This window comes from Oratosquilla oratoria, chromosome 12 (assembly GCF_046742065.1).
Source record: "Oratosquilla oratoria isolate Oo_2021 chromosome 12, ASM4674206v1, whole genome shotgun sequence".
In the NCBI taxonomy this organism is placed as follows: Eukaryota; Metazoa; Arthropoda; class Malacostraca; order Stomatopoda; family Squillidae; genus Oratosquilla; species Oratosquilla oratoria.
This window is the reverse complement of record NC_134788.1, coordinates 25,829,369-25,846,996: the sequence shown is the minus strand read 5'-3', so window position 1 is coordinate 25,846,996 and position 17,628 is coordinate 25,829,369. Positions and strand designations below refer to the sequence as shown.

At 39.0% G+C, this 17,628-nt stretch overlaps 1 protein-coding gene across 1 annotated transcript; it reads left to right on the top strand.

Annotated features, from left to right (window-relative positions):
* The first annotated feature begins 4,913 nt into the window (after nt 1-4,913).
* Nucleotides 4,914-10,422, top strand: LOC143030616 (uncharacterized). The gene is made up of 2 exons (XM_076193780.1): nt 4,914-4,933; nt 7,314-10,422. The coding sequence occupies exon 2, from the start codon at nt 7,377-7,379 to the stop codon at nt 8,991-8,993; it is 1,617 nt and encodes a 538-aa protein (XP_076049895.1). The 5' UTR covers nt 4,914-4,933; nt 7,314-7,376; the 3' UTR covers nt 8,994-10,422.
* Nucleotides 10,423-17,628: the final 7,206 nt, after the last annotated feature.

Sequence of the window (17,628 nt, the reverse complement as noted above, 5' to 3'; positions counted from 1 at the left end):
TCCTGTTCGGCAAACTTGACTCTGATACGAGCGGTCTCCACCTTGGCTCGTTGCTTCCTTGCAACACTAACACTGGTGCTACTGGAACGACCTGACCTAACCGACCTTCTTGAACTGCCCTTCATGGAAGGGGGCATACAAAACTCAGAGTGGTCGACGAGGGATAAAGGAACTTGACTGGACTTCGGGTCATCTTGTAAAAACGGTTCAGTGTGGTGTTCCTCTTCCGTGACTTCAACTGAGGAAGAGGAAGCATAATTACTGATTACCTGACGAAAAGATGCCTGAAAATCCCTGTCTTCGTGCTTCACTGATTCAGCACGAGCCAGACTTTCTGAAGTACGTTCACGCATTAAGAATTCCAGATACCTTTTTACAGTATCCTGGTACACAGCATGGGCCTTATACAACCAAGGACTATGATTCGGTTCTTCCAATAAGGCTTGTACTCCTTCTCTACTCGCCCTTACCCTCTCTTCATGCTGATCAGACGCTCTCTGAAAGGCCTCTTGCCCTTCAGCCGTGAGGACTCTGACCCTACCGGAGACGGGTCCTTCATCTATACTGTGGTTGGAAGACATATTGCCAAGCGAGAGAAACAGTGAGAGACAAGACAGTAATATGATAAAGAAGACAAGGAAAACTCGAACTTAATCGAAAACCACGGAGTACGTTACCACACTCCTAACTATACGACTATTGAGGTAGACAACAACAGATTAAACCCTACATTTGGTTCAATCTAAAAATGCACATTAGTCGCATGCTTATATTAACATATGACAGGATCTTAGGCAAGGTAGCTTGCCTTCAAAAGGAAAAACACATGCTTACATAAATACGATGGGTTTGTTATGTAAACATTAGAAACCGCAACCATACATTGTTGCCACATCACACTCGCGCGCCGATACGATTACTAAGACGACACAAGATCACTACACTTTGGCGCCACTACACTTAACTTGCGCCATTACACTTAACTTGCGCCACTACACTTAACCTGCGCCACTACACTTAAGTGTACACACGCAACTTATGCCGGGAAGGCGGCACATCAAGTTCATGTGGTGACGACGAGGGGAATCTAGACGTGGCAACGGCGTGCAGGGCGTGGTCTGGCCGAAACCTCATTCCTATGTTTTCTTCATCTGTTCGTTTCTATCGAACAATTTTTTCATTATGGCGGAGTCAACTGGGACTCCGCAGATCAAATAGACAGTCAACATCATAGCGTCCGTGACGTAGACAGACTTGGGACTGAAGGTTATAGAATCACGGGGATATTTGATGCGTATTTAATGCAGATCTGATCCATCGTTCGATAATACGTTGGAATTGATGAAAAACTGTAAAAAGTACTATAATTACTATAGGCTAAAGGCTACACAAGAAGAGGGTATTACAAAGGATGCACTAGAATACTCTAAACCTCAAATACAAAGAGTTTTAAGACTTACATTGTTTGGCTAGGCGTGGGGTGTGTACATCTTTCTAGATCGGACCAAGACTGGCGCCTAGAGGTGACGTGACATCACACCACAGTAACCGGTTCTTACACACCTTCTTAAGTCTAATTCTTTAAGTGCACGTTGCACAAATAATGAGATGTTATCTTGCAGCACAGCTTGCAGACAACTTACAACGATAGTATTCTTAAGCAGACGAAGCTTCTGCTCGCAGCATACTTAAATTAAAGCATTACGAAAAACAAACTTGAAAACCTCTTCCGAGGGGAAACGAGCCTTACGACAAAAAGATATGTAAACATGGGGATACACGGACGTATAAAAAAAGCCCCGTTACCTCTCGTAACGGCACACTTAATGATAGCTTATCGACAAAAAGTCTGTTACCGGTAAAGCTTCGTTAACCGGTAGAGCCTCGTTAACCGATAACTCGATAAGCTATACCATAACACTCAGAGAGCGGTAACTTCGGTAAGCACGTCTCGGCTTGGTGGTGCTGAGTGACGGTAGTGACAGGCCCAGTGCCCCGCTAATTTTACCGGTTAAACTTTTATCATTAAGCAAGTATGTACCGCTAAGGTCTCGGTAAGTTTTTATCGTTAAAACCGTTTTTTTCTGCCCTCTTTTTAATTTCTCAATAGAATTGATGTTATTTCTGTGATCAGCATACTAAACTGTATTAATAGTGAAAGTTTCATAAAAGAAATTCCGCGTGTCGCCAAACGAAGACCCATATATGTGTATATATATATATATATATATATATATATATATATACATATATATATATGTATATGTATATATACATATATATATATATATAGATATATATATATATATATATATATATATATATATATATATACGTGATCGACAGCTATTTCCCTCTCGGAACAGCTCAGAGCTCGTATGACCGATCTATGGGTAATGCTGTGACCTTACACGCACCTCCCCCCCCCCCAACTCCCCGTCCACGAGAGTTGGAGTAACGACTCGGAGCGCAGCGATACTGAAATTATTTCAGCCCTGGACAGGTGTGTGTGTGCGTGTGTGATTCACTTTGGTCACCTTGGTCTTTGGATCACGTGTTGGACTCGTGATCGACACCTATTTCACTCCCGGAAGAGAGCTGTGTGTTTGTGTGTGCGTGTGTGTGTATGTCTGTGTGTGGTGTATAGTTTCGTATGCTGATTACAGAAATAACCTTAATTTTTTTGAGAAATTAAAGAAAGTGCCGAAGAAACGCTAAAAATTTAGACTTTATCGGTACAAGGATATCTGGGAGTTCTTATACGTGAGCGTGTCATAAAAGTTGTTCAACTTCTCTGGTGAACTTATGTATAATTACCCCTTCCAATAGATTATTATTTTTTCATACAAATTAGTTCATATTCTTATTAAGAAACAGAAGCATACTGGCATTTTCATCACTTAAGCACACACACACACACACACACACACACACACACACACACACACATATATATATATATATATATATATATACATATACATATATATATACATATATGGGTCTTCGTTTGGCGACAAGCGGGTTTTTTTAATGAAACTTTCACAATTAATACAATTCCGTATGCTGATCACAGAAATAACATTAATTCTATTGAGAAATTAAAAAAGTGCCGAAAAAAACGGTTTTAATGGTAAAAAAAAAAATTACCAAGACCTTAGCGGTACATACTTGCTTAATGATAAAAGTTTAACAGGTAAAAGTAGCGGGGCACTGTGCCCGTCACTACCGTCACTCAGTACCACCAAGCCGAGACGTACTTACCGCTCTCTGAATGTTATGGTATAGCTTATCGAGTTATCGGTTAACGAAGCTTTAACGGTAGCAGAATGTTTGCCGGTAAGCTATCGTTAAGGTTGTTGGATAAATCCTGTAACTTTACCGGTAGCTGCCTACCACTACCACCTCCAAACATGAACCCATGCATGCAGACACCCTCCATTCACTCACTCGCGCGGTAGATACTAGATAGCATACTATAGTAGCACCAATTAAAGTATGACCTTTTCCCTTTACAATGACATAACAATAAAAACAATATGTAAGATAGAACCAGAGATATAGCTTATTAAAGGACAAAAACATTACTTTTTCGAACTCGACTCGAACTTGTGACGTCACTACTACCTCACGAGTCTTTTACCGGTAAACAGTCGGTAATTTCGGTAACTGTATTGTTGTTCACCAATAATTTCAATATTTTCCCCATCCATCCATCTCATCCTAGGACGCCCCCTCATGTTCACTCCTTCCACACCTCTTTTACTTCATTTATTTTTTTTTCCATGTGTCCAAACCATTTCAGTACTCTTTCATCAACTCTATCTCCCACCTCCTTTTCCACCCGTTTTCCTCCTCACCTCTCTTCTCACTCTATACAGCCTAGTAACCCCCATCATACTTCTCATAATAATAATAGTAATAATGATGCTAATGATAATGTGGATAGGAGGTAAAAGGAACACGGGCTGAGGGAAATACTTTTATTCCTGACTAGTTTCGCCTGAGCGGCTTCTTCAGAGGAATAGAATTTTAAGTCAAGTTGGTCAATTTATATAGCAGAAAAGAACAGCGTAGTTATTACGGAGAGACGGGCAGAGGGATTGCCAAGAGGACATCTGGGCACAAAAGTGGCGTCAGAGCCCATCGAATCTCTAATTCTTTGGTGGTACACCTTAACAACTTTGGCTACCTACAAGAGTGTGAGAAAACAGAAGTACTACATAGAGGTCTACCCAAGAGAGAAAAAAGGGCAATTGAGGCAGCCTACATCAATTTGCACCCACGTAATAACCACCGTGATGGATTCGTCAAATTAGCAACGCCGAACGGAGGTATGGGAGGAGCGACGGTGATCGGGGAGGAATGGGATAAGCTGGGAGTATTTAAACTGTTATTTTATTTTATTTATTTATTTATTTATTTATTTTACACTCTGAAGAAGTCCTTCTAGGACGAAACGTAAGTATTAAAATTCCAACGGTTTTTGGCGTTTTCCTCACCACTCTTATACATAAGTCGAAGGTGTGTGTGTATATGTATATATACATATATATATATATGTATATATATATATATGTATATATATATATATATATATATATATATATATATATATATATTGTTCATAGTTCTTATTATGTCTAAAATTGTGATCTTTTCTGGGTGTTTTGCTTGCCTTTTCTCTGGGCATGTTTCTCTTGTTCTGGGTACCCAGGACTGCACCCTTCTCTCTCTCTCTCTTTTAATACGGCATTTACTACATCGTCTTGTTTGGCTCCCGTTGGGTTAATTTTCACCATCAACCTCTTTCCTTTTGGTTAATTCAGTCATAGGAAAAAATGGTTGCCCGGATAACCTGGATGGGGTTGGGTAGGGGTTAGTGGAGTGTTTTGTTTGTTGTGTGTCTTGCGATTGGACCTGGTCAGCGTTTGTAGGCTGATATATTTCTCTCGTGTTTTGACACATATTTAATCAGTTTCTGATACATCCTTTTTGTTTTCAATAATGTTATTTTTTGTGCTTCCTGTTCCATTGAGATGCACACTTGTAGGCCTTTTAGGAATCCATTAAATTTTTATTGTATTTGTCGCTCTGTGCAGAGGTAAGTGTATGTATCCTGGGCCGCCAGTTTGTCTTTTTCAGTACGAAAATCCAATTTAAGAATGTCACTTACTAATCTTTCAATTCTTGCTAATCTCTCACTTTCTTTATATTCACTTCTCAGGTTCACTTCGTGTTAATTGAATATAAACAAATACCTTATTGTATAAACATTTACATAATACAGACTTGAAAGTATCTTTGACCTTGGACATCTGTGAAATCCAGTAGTTGAATAGAATTTGGTAGCACAAGTCATGCAAATAAGTGTTATTATGGGCACTCGTCAACCGTATACATGTGTTTATTATGTGGTAGAGATTATTTTCCTTATCAGTTCAGCACATATTGCCTTATTGCCTATATTAATTCCGATCGCGCTATGGACACCGACAATTTGGTAGACAGAATATAGTTTTCCTAAACGCTTGTTAATTTTTTACAGTCTCTCATGCCATGCATACAATGACCATAAATATAAAGCCATAAATTAAGGAATATGTTTCATAGTTTGATATATTCTTGGCAAGTTCTTTTTAATGTCAAGGATACTGGTTACATTAGTATCATATATTTGGGACTGGAATACTTCAGTTACATGAAGTTAAATGTCGTTCTAAGTGACTAATTTGACTGAAGAATAACCATAACTCAACTAGCTACTCCCACCATGCGCCTTATTTTAGTAGTTGGTAGAACTGTGTCTGTGTGGAGAGTCTAACCTAACCTTGCTCTAGGTAGGATATGTTATGCTCGGTTGACTTTTTTTTTTTTTTTTTTTTAAACTAAGGTTATAGACATAAATATTTTATAGTGTAGGGGTGGGCAAAAGGAAATCAAGTGATTTGCTGTAGAAAACAATAAAGGATTCGCAAGATTTCTGACATCCTTGATTATTGGGTTGGTATGGACCTCTGTGTTATGTGGCTTCTACTAATTTCTACTTTACCAGTCTCTGATTTTTCAGTTTTGTCTATTTTCTTTCTCTTACTTTAAGCTTGTTTGGTACAAGTGGTTTCTTGGCCCTTTTGGTAAGATAGCAAAACATTTCAGCCTCCATGCGCCAATGCTTTTTCATACATCTAAGATAAATATTGATGTAGTTTTTGGCTTTTTCAGGTCAAAAAGAATGAGGGAAAAGTACAGTAACGTAGGAGATTATGATTTTTAACAGGTCTAAGCTACATATAGGGAATAGGTTAGGTGGAGTATTTTTTAAAGGTTATAGACATATAAAATATAGTCTTATTTATGGGCTTCTGGTGCTTTTCATACCAAAATCACATGTTAACTCGCCAATCTGTGGAGGGGGAGGGGTGGTGTTCCCTGACAAAAACAAGAATTGCACAAACAGTTTCCAATAGCCTTGACCAATGGCTGAGTTTGGATCTCTGCAAGAAATTGACCAAGGTTTCTTATTTCCAGATATTTGTGTTTTTGTATTTTTCATCACACTTCATTTGGGCGGGGGGAGGGGCTTCTCTTTATAATGTTTATTCATCCATTTCCCTATAAATATTCACTAATCTTTACATTGATTTATGAGTAAGACTGCTGCTGGACACAAATTTTCATGCAAATTACTTGTAACTCATTTGAAGTAGGTGTTTCCACATTTGATAATTGATGGTAGGGAGAGGTCAATCCAACCTAACCTTGGTGTAGGTAGGGGCATATTAGGATAGACTAGAATTAATTTACTTCACATTCAAGGATATCAGAAATCGACATTTCATAGTTTTATCTATAAGCTTCTGGTGGTATTTAAGGAGGGGGTCACCGAAAAATTAAAAACAAGTTATTTCATATAGAAATAAGTATCAGATTCTCATGAAGCTCTTGAACATTGATTTATGACATCCTTGGTTCCTATTTCCAGGTATCCTACATTACACAACGACCTCTTTATAATGTGTCCTCTCTTTGCAGTATTCATTCAGACACTTTTTTGCCCTAAGATTTCTTATTTTCAACTATATCCTACAGTATACACAAGTGCACATTTCTTATGTCTTCACCTCTTTGCAGTATCTATTCAACCACTTTTTTGCATTATTAAAGATGCTTTTTTCCATTTTCTGCAGAACTGCATATTCTTTGTATTTGTTCAACCTTCCATTTCTTTCTTCTAATTTTAGTCTTCTTCTTTGACAGTGCTGTTTGTTCCCTTTCCCTATTGCATTTTGGTTAATGTGTTCCCATATTTTCAGATCGAGGTTAAATATAAAGATTTTCCTTGGAAAAAGTATCCAAAGATATCGTATTGGCGTCATATGATAGAATCTGGTGTGACATCTGCGGCGGCACACCTCCTCTCTCACGAATCATCATCATATCACGCGATGGCCCAGGCTGGAGAGAAACATTTCCAATGTGGCCAGTGTGATGCGACTTTTTCACGAAATTACCATCTCAAACTACATTTAAAAGCCCACACTGGAGATAGGCCTCTCCAATGTAACCTGTGCGATGCAGCTTTGTCTGAAAAATCATGTCTTAGACGACACATGATGACTCACACTGGAGAGAAGCCGTTTCAATGTGACCTGTGTGATGATGCAGCTTTCTCACAAAATTATAACCTCAAACGACACTTGATGACCCACACTGGAGAGAAGCCTTTCCAATGTGACCTGTGTGATGAGGCTTTCTCAGAAAAGAGTCGTCTCAAACGACACGTGGTGACCCACAGTGGTCACAAGCCTTACCAATGTGACCTGTGTGATGCAACCTTCTCACAAAAGGATTATCTCAAACGACACATGGTGACCCACACTGGAGAGAAGCCTTTCCAATGTGGCCTGTGTGATGCAGCTTTCTCACAAAAGGTTCATCTCAAACGGCACATAATGTCCCACACTGGAGAGAAGCCTTTCCAATGTGACCTATGTGGTGCAGCTTTCTCAGCAAAGAGTAATCTCAAACAACACATGGTGACCCACGGTGGTGAGAAGCCTTTCCAATGTGACCTGTGTGATGCAACTTTCTCACAAAAGGGTTATCTCAAACGACACATGGTGACCCACGCTGGAGAGAAGCCTTTCCAATGTGACCTGTGCGATGCAGCTTTCCCAGTAAAGAGTTATCTCAAACGACACATGGTGACCCATACTGGAGAGAAGCCTTTCCAATGTGACCTGTGCGATGCAGCTTTCGTACGAGATAGTTATTTAAAACATCACGTGATGACCCATACTGGAGAGAAGCTTTTCAAATGTGACCTGTGTGATGCAGCATTTTCAAAAAAGCACCATCTCAAACGACACATAATGACCCACAGTGGAGAGAAGCCTTTCCAATGTGACCTGTGTTATGCAGCTTTCTCGGAAAAGAGTCGTCTCAAACGACATGTGGTGACCCACAGTGGTAAGAAGCCTTTCCAATGTGACCAATGTAATGCGGCTTTTTCACGAAAATATGAACTCAAACAACATATAATGACCCACAATGGAGAGAAGCCTTGTAAGTGTGACCTGTGTGATGCGGCTTTTTCACGAAAGAGCTATCTCAAACGACACATGGTGATCCACACTGGAGAGAAGCCTTTCCAATGTGACCTGTGTGGTGTGGCTTTTTCACGAAAGATTGATCTCAAACGACACATAATGTCCCACACTGGAGAGAAGCCTTTCCAGTGTGACCTGTGTCATGCAGCTTTCTCAGAAAAGAGTCATCTCAAACGACACGTGGCAACCCACAGTGGTGAGAAGACTTTCCAATGTGATCTGTGTGATGCGGCTTTTTCACAAAAGGATTATCTGAAACGACACATGGTGACCCACACTGGAGAGAAGCCTTTCAAGTGTGACCTGTGTGATGCGGCTTTTTCACGAAAGCATGATCTCAGACGACACAAGATGACCCACAGTGGAGAGAAGCCCTTCGTGTAAACATTGGCGTCATGTGCTGACCCACAGTGGAGAGAAGCCCTTCATGTAAACATTGGCGTCATGTGCTGACCCATACAGGAAAGAAGCAGCTTCAGTTTTCTCACGAATGGTTTATTTCAAATGTCACGTGGTGACTCACTTCCTGGTAAAAGAATGATCTGATGCTGAGAAGCCTCTCCAGTGTGGTTTGAATCTTCTGTATGGTTGTATTTTCAGCTATTAAGTTATGGCCCAGAGTTTTAGATCTGTTTGTGAGGTGAGTCGTCACACATTTACTGTCATTTGTAAATGTTAGTTGGCTTTCTCTCATTTGTATTTTTTTTTTTTTTTTGGGGGGGGGGTGACCTTGATTGACATGTTTCGTAATTGCAGCTTTGTTTGTTCGTAATTATTTTTCCATTAAATGCACGAAAGTTTTTGCAATTACGGAAAGCTGTCAAGAATATTAGAGGATGGTTGGTGGATATATAATAGCACATCATGACGTCCAGATGTTTTTATCGTAGCTTTGTGTAAGATTAAGGTATACGATATTGTTACCTGTAGTTTTATGTTACTGTAAACATATATACTGTAATATAATCAGCAGTGTGGTGCGAGAGGTGAATGCTAGGGTAGTGGGTCAGGGATTGGAGATGGTTAAAGAAAATGGAGAAAAGTGGGAGGTGAGCCAGCTGTTGTTTGCGGACGACACTGCGCTTGTGGCAGGGTCAGAGGAGGGATTGAGGAAGCTGGTGGCAGAGTTTGGGAGAGTATGTGATAGAAGAAAGCTAAAGATAAATGTGGGTAAAAGTAAGGTGATGAGATGTACAAGGGGTGAAAGTGGCAGTAGACTGGAAGTGAACATTAAGGGAGAGCGACTGGAGGAAGTGGATAGTTTTAGATACTTGGGTGCAAGTGTAGCAGGAAAAGGTGGAGTGAAGGTGGAGGTAGAATGTAGAATGAGAGAAGCGAGTAAATGCCTTGGTGGTTTAAAGAGTGTAATGAGGAATAGACATTTGGGAATGGATGCGAAGAGGAGACTGTATGAAGGAGTGATTGTGCCAACAGCACTGTATGGGGCAGAAACGTGGAATATAAGAGAAGAAGAGAGAAGGAGTTTGAATGTGTTTGAGATGAGGTGTCTGAGAAGTATGGTGGGGGTTACTAGGCTGGATAGAGTGAGAAATGAGGAGGTGAGGAGGAGAACAGGGGTGAAAAAGGAGCTGGGAGATAGGGTTGATGAAAGAATATTAGGATGGTTTGGACACATGGAAAGAATGAGTGAAGAAAGACTAGTAAAAGAGGTATGGAAGGCAGATGTGGAGGGAGTGAACATGAGGGGACGTCCTAGGATGAGGTGGATGGATGGGGTGAAGGGGGCTTTGGGGAAGAGGGGAATGTCTGTTGAGGAAGGAAGGGAGAGGACGGAAGACAGAGGTGAGTGGAGAATGGTTGTATATGGATGATGTTGTGACTGCATGAGGAGGAATAGGCGGGGGGGTGGGGACCGGGGTAGTATGTGTGAGTAAATTTTGACGCAGCCCGAAGGGATTTCTCCCCGTCCTCGCCTTATATGCAGAGGGGGACGGAGAGGGGGGGGGGGGTCGCCGATTAAATGAAGCGGCCTTGCTGTGGATGTACTGTGTCTTGCGACACTGCTTCTGACCCAGGGCGGTGGGCAGGGTGCAGGGATGACCCGTCATCCAGGAGGTGCTCAGATGAGAGGGAGGGTGGGAGGGGTGTGGAGTGTATCTAGGGATGAAATGGGTGGGAGTGTTTTTATGCCTTTCCCTTTTTGGCTACCTCCCTTGGAAGGGGGGAAAAGCCTTGGTATATGTATGTATGTATGTATGTTTATTTCATAATTTGAGACATAACTGTCACCTTTCAATGAATTCTGTCAGTGTTATATGATTAATTGTTCATTATTGACAAAGAATAAATCTAATTTGTTTGCCGAACTATTATGTTTTGTTATCATGATTGTCTAGAGGGGCTTCTTCGTGGTGTCAAGCAGTAGTTTTTCCAATCTGGAAGATGACCACATTGGTCTAAATGAACCACAAGCGAGTTGGAGGTTCTGCGAGCTAATGGTTCATTTAGACCAATGTGGTCATCTTCCAGATTGGAACAGGATACAGGTGCTCCACAAAGGTCCAGGGAAAAAGAAAAGATAATTAGTGGAGGCAGCCTACATTACTTCCCACCCCTGCATCAACCATAGAGATGGGTTTACAAAATTAGCAGGAGCAGCAAGCACTTTAATCATCAAGGAGGGCAAGAGGACGATTGAGAACGGAGGGAGAAGCGGCATGGTCGGAGTCACCTGAGTAGGGTTGAGAACGGATGAGGGTATGGATGGAGAGGAACACGGCAAGGATGAATTATACAAGCTGTTCGTTTTCTGAGATTGTATGTATTGTGAGAATGTCCTGGTAAGGACGAAACTTCAGTGAATAAAACTCCAACTGTTCTCTGTGTTTAGATCACCGCCCTTCCACTCATTTATCTTCCTTACTACATACATACATATCTATTTATATATATATATATATACATATGTGTGTGTGTGTGCGCGCGCGGGCGTTTCCCGTCGTCTAAACCAAATCGTAAATTAATTGACGCGCCAATGCTTCAGTTGTACGGATTGGGATGGTTTCGCGACAGAGAAACCTATCAGCATAGTGATTTAGTGAGCATATTGGACACTGGAATGCGTGTAATGTTATGCTGAATTTTCATGCGCCATATGACCCTAGATTTTATTATACTTTACTAGACAATCTAAAATCTATATTTGTGAAAAAATAAAATGGTTTCAATGAGAAATCCATGAAATGCTAACAGAAAAATCAGAAACAAGAAAGAGAAAGCTTAACAAAGGAGAGTTACAAGGAAGTAGGCTTACACTAGGTCCCACATGTCTCAGATACTCTATAAGCATAATGTGAACTAATGACATACTGATCATATGAAATTTTATTTCCCAGTTACCGACACCATGAAAAAATCCAATAATGATTGATATGATGGACTGAACGAATAAGAAACAATATATATATATATATGTATATATATATACACACACACACACACATATATATATATATAGTATCTGGTTCCAGAAGAAATATAAAGAAACTTGGCCAAATTGAAATGATGAAGACATATATAACAACAGTGAATATAGTGACAACATCAAGAAACTTTAGAATAACATTTGACAATACTTTTCATATAAAGGTGAATACTGAATACGGTACAACTGCAATTATTACCTATGCAATATTACATGACATCTAGATTAAGACCCAACAAAGGTGTCGCTTAATAATTAAGCAGTTTCTAAATTACACTACTGTAACTATTATGAAATATTAAACAATGCACTATCGAGACTGTTAGACATGATACAAAACAAAGGTGTTAGACTTTTAAAAAGGAACGGTAAATATGATAACTTCTTAATTAATATATCTCCACTGATTGGCATTTAATTCGAGAAAATATATAAAATGTCTTTTTACTAAAGCACTGATAAAATCTGGAAAATCTTAACATTTGAGAGAGAAGGGTGCAGTCCTGGGTACCCAGAACAAGAAAAACATGCCCAGAAAAAAAGGCAAGCAAAACACACAAAAAAGATCACAATTTTAGACATAATAAGAACTATGAACAATTACATATATATATATATATATATATATATATATATATATATATGTATATAAACATATATATATATATATGTGTGTGTATATACATATATATATATGTATGTATATACATACACACACACACACACACACTTCAACGAACGGACGGCTTAGAAGACGTTCTGAAGAAAATTGAAGTTTCGTGGATCCCAACGCAAAGAGAAGTGCCTATTGTATTTACAGGGTGGGGGGAAATTGCTCGTGGGGTAGTGGGAAAGTAGGGAATGTGGAGTTGGGGTGGTAAATGTATGGAAATGAGGAAGGAGAGGACTTGGCCCAGGCAGACAGGCGAAAGGTAAGCAAACGGCCCCCCGACCAGCTGAGCGACGATGAAATGTCTAATAAAAATGTAAAGATTAGAAGTATAGATAAGAGCAATACAGTAGAAAGTGATGAGAATATTTTCCAGGGATTAAAGAGGGTGGGGGGGGGGGAACACAACCCCCCCCCCCCCCCCGACTGACAAGACTAGAAGATAAGGTCGATAAGATGATCGAGGACTTGGAGCGTAGGTTCGGTCATGTTAACAACATTGTACGGAGGGTTGAAAAATTGGAAGAACTAGAGAAGGCGAACAAAAACTTAACTAAGGAAATTGAAGACATAAAAAAACAGTTAAAAGAAGTAAAAGAAGAGAATAAAGTCTTAAAGGAGAATAATAAGGAGAACAAGGAGGGTTGGAAAAAAAATCCAAGAAAATAGCAAAGTTGCATTCACTGAAATAATCAGGCAGCAAATGAATGAACAAACTGAAAACTCAGTTATTAAAGTGATGAGACAGAAGGAGAATATAGTAAGAGACTTAGCAGACAGAAAGAAATGTATAATTATATTAGGAATGAAAGAGAAACATAACCCAGATAGAACCACAAGAATCAAAGAGGAAAATGAAAAAGTAAGAAATTTACTAGAATTAGTTCAGGAAGATGAACCAGAAATAATGAAACAAATCGAAGAGAAACTCAGGCTCGGGAAATATAGTACAGACAAGACCAGACCAATTAAGATTAAATTCAGGTCACAAACTACGGCTGAGAATATCTTATCCAAAACAGGGAAACTAGCAACAAGTGAACAATATAAAAAGGTATGGATAAAAAGGGAAATGAATAAAGAGGAAAGAGAGGAAGAAAAACAGAAAAGACTTGAAGCTAAGGAAAAAAACGAGATAAGAACGGAGTCAGAAAAAGAGAGATTCTATTGGAGAGTAGTGAATATGAAACTAAAGAAAGTCGACATACAAGAGAAAAACAAAAGGAAAACAGAGAACACAATGGAAGTGGCAGAAAACTAAGAGTGTCTTACACAAATATAGATGGATTAATAACAGGATTGAATGAGCTGAATGATTATTTGAAAGAAAAAGAACCAGACATAATGGGAATTGTAGAAACAAAATTAAAAGGTCCACTACCACCCAACATTGTAGGACATGATGCATATAATTATTGGATTAGAAACAGAGTGAAAAAGGAAGGGGGTGGAGTTATGTTCCTGACTAAGAAGGATATAAACGTGAAGTGTGTCACATATGGAAAGAATACAGTAGAGATGATAATGATGGAAGTAGAAGACAGAGATAAGAAGAGCAGAAAGTTTGTGATAAATTATGTGCCCCCGAAAACAGCCTCATGGGAAGAGAGTGAACATAAAAGTATGTTAGAGGACACAAAGATAACATTAAACAATACAATGGAAGAGGGAGGAAAAATAGTTATGATGGGCGACTTTAATTGCAAAGAAATCTGCTGGGAAGAAATGACAGTAAAGGGTGGAGACGGCTCATGGGGAAACGCTCTACTTGAGATGGTTACTGACCATAAAATGACACAATGGATACAGGAGAACACTAGGTATAGAAATGAAGAAGAGCCATCGAGACTAGACCTAATAATTACATCCGAACCTAGAATAGTGGACAAAATTGAATATAAAACACCAATAAGTAAAAGTGACCACATATTGATTGAACTGGAACTTAATGAAGAAAAATATATGAAAAGAAATGAACAATATAGAAAAGGAAGAATGATGTATGAAAAAACAAACTTTGATAAAATAAGAGAATTTTTTCATAAACAAAAAATGGGAAGAAATATGCAAAGAAGAAACAACAGTAGAATAGAAATGGAATATTTTGACAAAAATTTACAAAAAAGGAGTGGAAAAGTATGTCCCAAGACAAAAACAAGAAAAAGAATATGTAAAATGCTGGTACAACAAAAGTTGTAGGGAGTTAAAAGACAAAAGAAACAAAGCCTGGACCAGATGGAAAAAAGACAGAAGACCTGAAAAATGGAAAATATATACCTGTTATAGAACTGAATATGTACAAACGTGCAGAGAGGAAAAGAGAAAATATGAAAAATATATCATAGAAAAGTGTAAAGATCAACCAAAACTATTCTACAGATTTGTAAACAATAAACTGAAAAACAAACAAGACTTGGAGAAATTAAGACAGGAGGGAGTTGAATACACTGAGGAAATGGAAATGGCGGAAATTATGAACAAACATTTTAAATCAGTGTTTATAAGGGAGAACATACAACCTGAAGAGAACGAATGGAAAGAGAAAGTCCCCCCTATGGAAGAAATAGAAGTAACAAAGAATGAAATATTAACACACTTGAGTAATCTTGATGTCAGAAAATCGCATGGACCAGATGAAATAGCAAACTGGATACTGAAAGAATGCAGGAATGAACTGGCAGACAAAATACATAGCATACTAAATAGTTCCTTGAAAGAAGGAAAAGTTCCAGAAGATTGGAAAAAAGCAAATATAGTACCTATATATAAAGGAGAAAATAAAGAACCTACCAACTATAGACCAGTCTCTCTAACAAGTACAATAACAAAAATTTGTGAAAGAATTATCAAAAGTAGATGGGTAAAATATTTAGAAAAAAAAAGTGTTAAATCCAAGGCAATTTGGATTCAGACAAGGACGATCATGCGTCACCAATTTAATATGTTTCTATTCAAGGCTAATAGATATAATACAATAAAGAGATGGATGGGCGGACTGTGCATTTTTAGACCTAAAAAAAGCTTTTGACAAAGTACCACATAAGAAGTTGCTTAAGAAATTAGAAACTGAAGGGGGAATACAGGGCAAACTACTAAATTGGATGGAAGACTTCTTGCAAGAAAGAAAAATGAGAGTAGTGATAAGAAACCAACACTCAAAATGGGATGAAGTAATAAGCGGTGTTCCGCAGGGAACAGTTCTAGCCCCAATAATGTTTGCTATATATATTAATGATATGGATGAAGGAATTGAAAGCTATATGAGCCTCTTTGCAGATGATGCAAAACTACTGAAAAGAGTGAAAACTGAAGAAGATTGTGAATCACTACAGAGAGATCTAAATAAAGTACAGGAATGGAGTAGGAAGTGGGAGATGGAGTTCAATGCAAAAAAAGTGTAGTATAATGGAATTTGGAAAAAGCAAAAACAGAATAACAGGAGCATATAAATTGGGAGAAGGGGGAATAAAAGAAAGTAGAAAATGAGAAGGACCTGGGAGTCATTGTTATGAATAATATGTCACCTGAGAAACATATAAATAAGATTTTTGGAGAAACTTATTATTTAATAAGAACAATCAAAGTTGCATTTACATACCTGGATGAAGAAATGGTGAAGAAAATCCTAATCACCCTGATAAGACCAAGATTGGAATATGCAGCAACCATATGGTCACCAAGTACAAAAAAATGTATAAAAAAAACTTGAAAGAATACAAAGAGCAATTACAAAATTGGCACCAACACTCTCAAAACTATCATATGAAGAGAGACTAGAAAAACTTGAACTACAGACACTAGAGCAAAGAAGAGAGAGAGGAGATTTGATAGCTATTTACAGAATCATGAAAGGCATAGAAATTACTGATAGAGAGAATCTGATAAAATGGGATGACAGAAATACAAGAGGACATGGAAAGAAAATAAAAAAAGACAGCTATAGAAGAGATTTGAAAAAGAACAGCTTTCCTCACAGAGTAATAGACAGTTGGAACAAGTTAGATGAGAAAGTGGTGTGTGCAAAAACAATACATGAATTTAAAAATAGTTTAGATAAAATGAGATATGAAGACGGTACCCCACGAGCATAGCTCCCCTTCCCGTAAAATACAACTAGGTAAATACACACACGACTCGGTGGCGCAGTTGGTAGAGCGCTGAAGTGCTAGCATGGTGGTGCCCGTAGTACTTGGTTCGAATCCTGCCCAGGGCCGAAATTATTTCGGTATCGCTGCGCTTCGGGTCGTTACTCTAACTCTCGTGGGCGGGGAGTTGGGTGTGTGTGTGTGTGTGTAAGGTCATAGCATTACCCATAGATCGGACCTACGAGCTCTGAGCTCTCTGCCGGGAGGAAAATAGCTGTCGATCACGAGTCCAACACGTGATCCAAAAAGACCAAAGTGAATACACACACACACACACACACACACACACACACACACACACACACACACACACACACACACACACACACACACACACACACACACACCTTCGACTTATGTATAAGAGTGGTGAGGAAAACGCCAAAAACCGTTGGAGTTTTAATACTTACGTTCCGTCCTAGAAGGACTTCTTCAGAGTGTAAAATAAATAAATAAATAAATGAAATAAAATAACAGTTTAAATACTCCCAGCTTATCCCATTCCTCCCCGATCACCGTCGCTCCTCCCACACCTCCGCTCGGCGTTGCTAATTTGACGAATCCATCACGGTGGTTATTACGTGGATGCAAACTGATGTAGGCTCCCTCAATTGCCCTTTTTTTTCTTTCTTGGGTAGACCTCTATGTTACCTCTGTTTTCTCTCACTCTGGTAGGTGGCCAAAGTTCTTAAGGTGTACCACCAAAGAATTAGAAATTCGGTGGGCTCTGACGCCACTTTGTGCCCAGATGTCCTCTTG

What these genes read in the sequence shown, in the direction of transcription:
- LOC143030616 (XM_076193780.1), top strand. Translation starts at nt 7,377, where the DNA reads ATGATAGAATCTGGTGTGACATCTGCGGCGGCACACCTCCTCTCTCAC.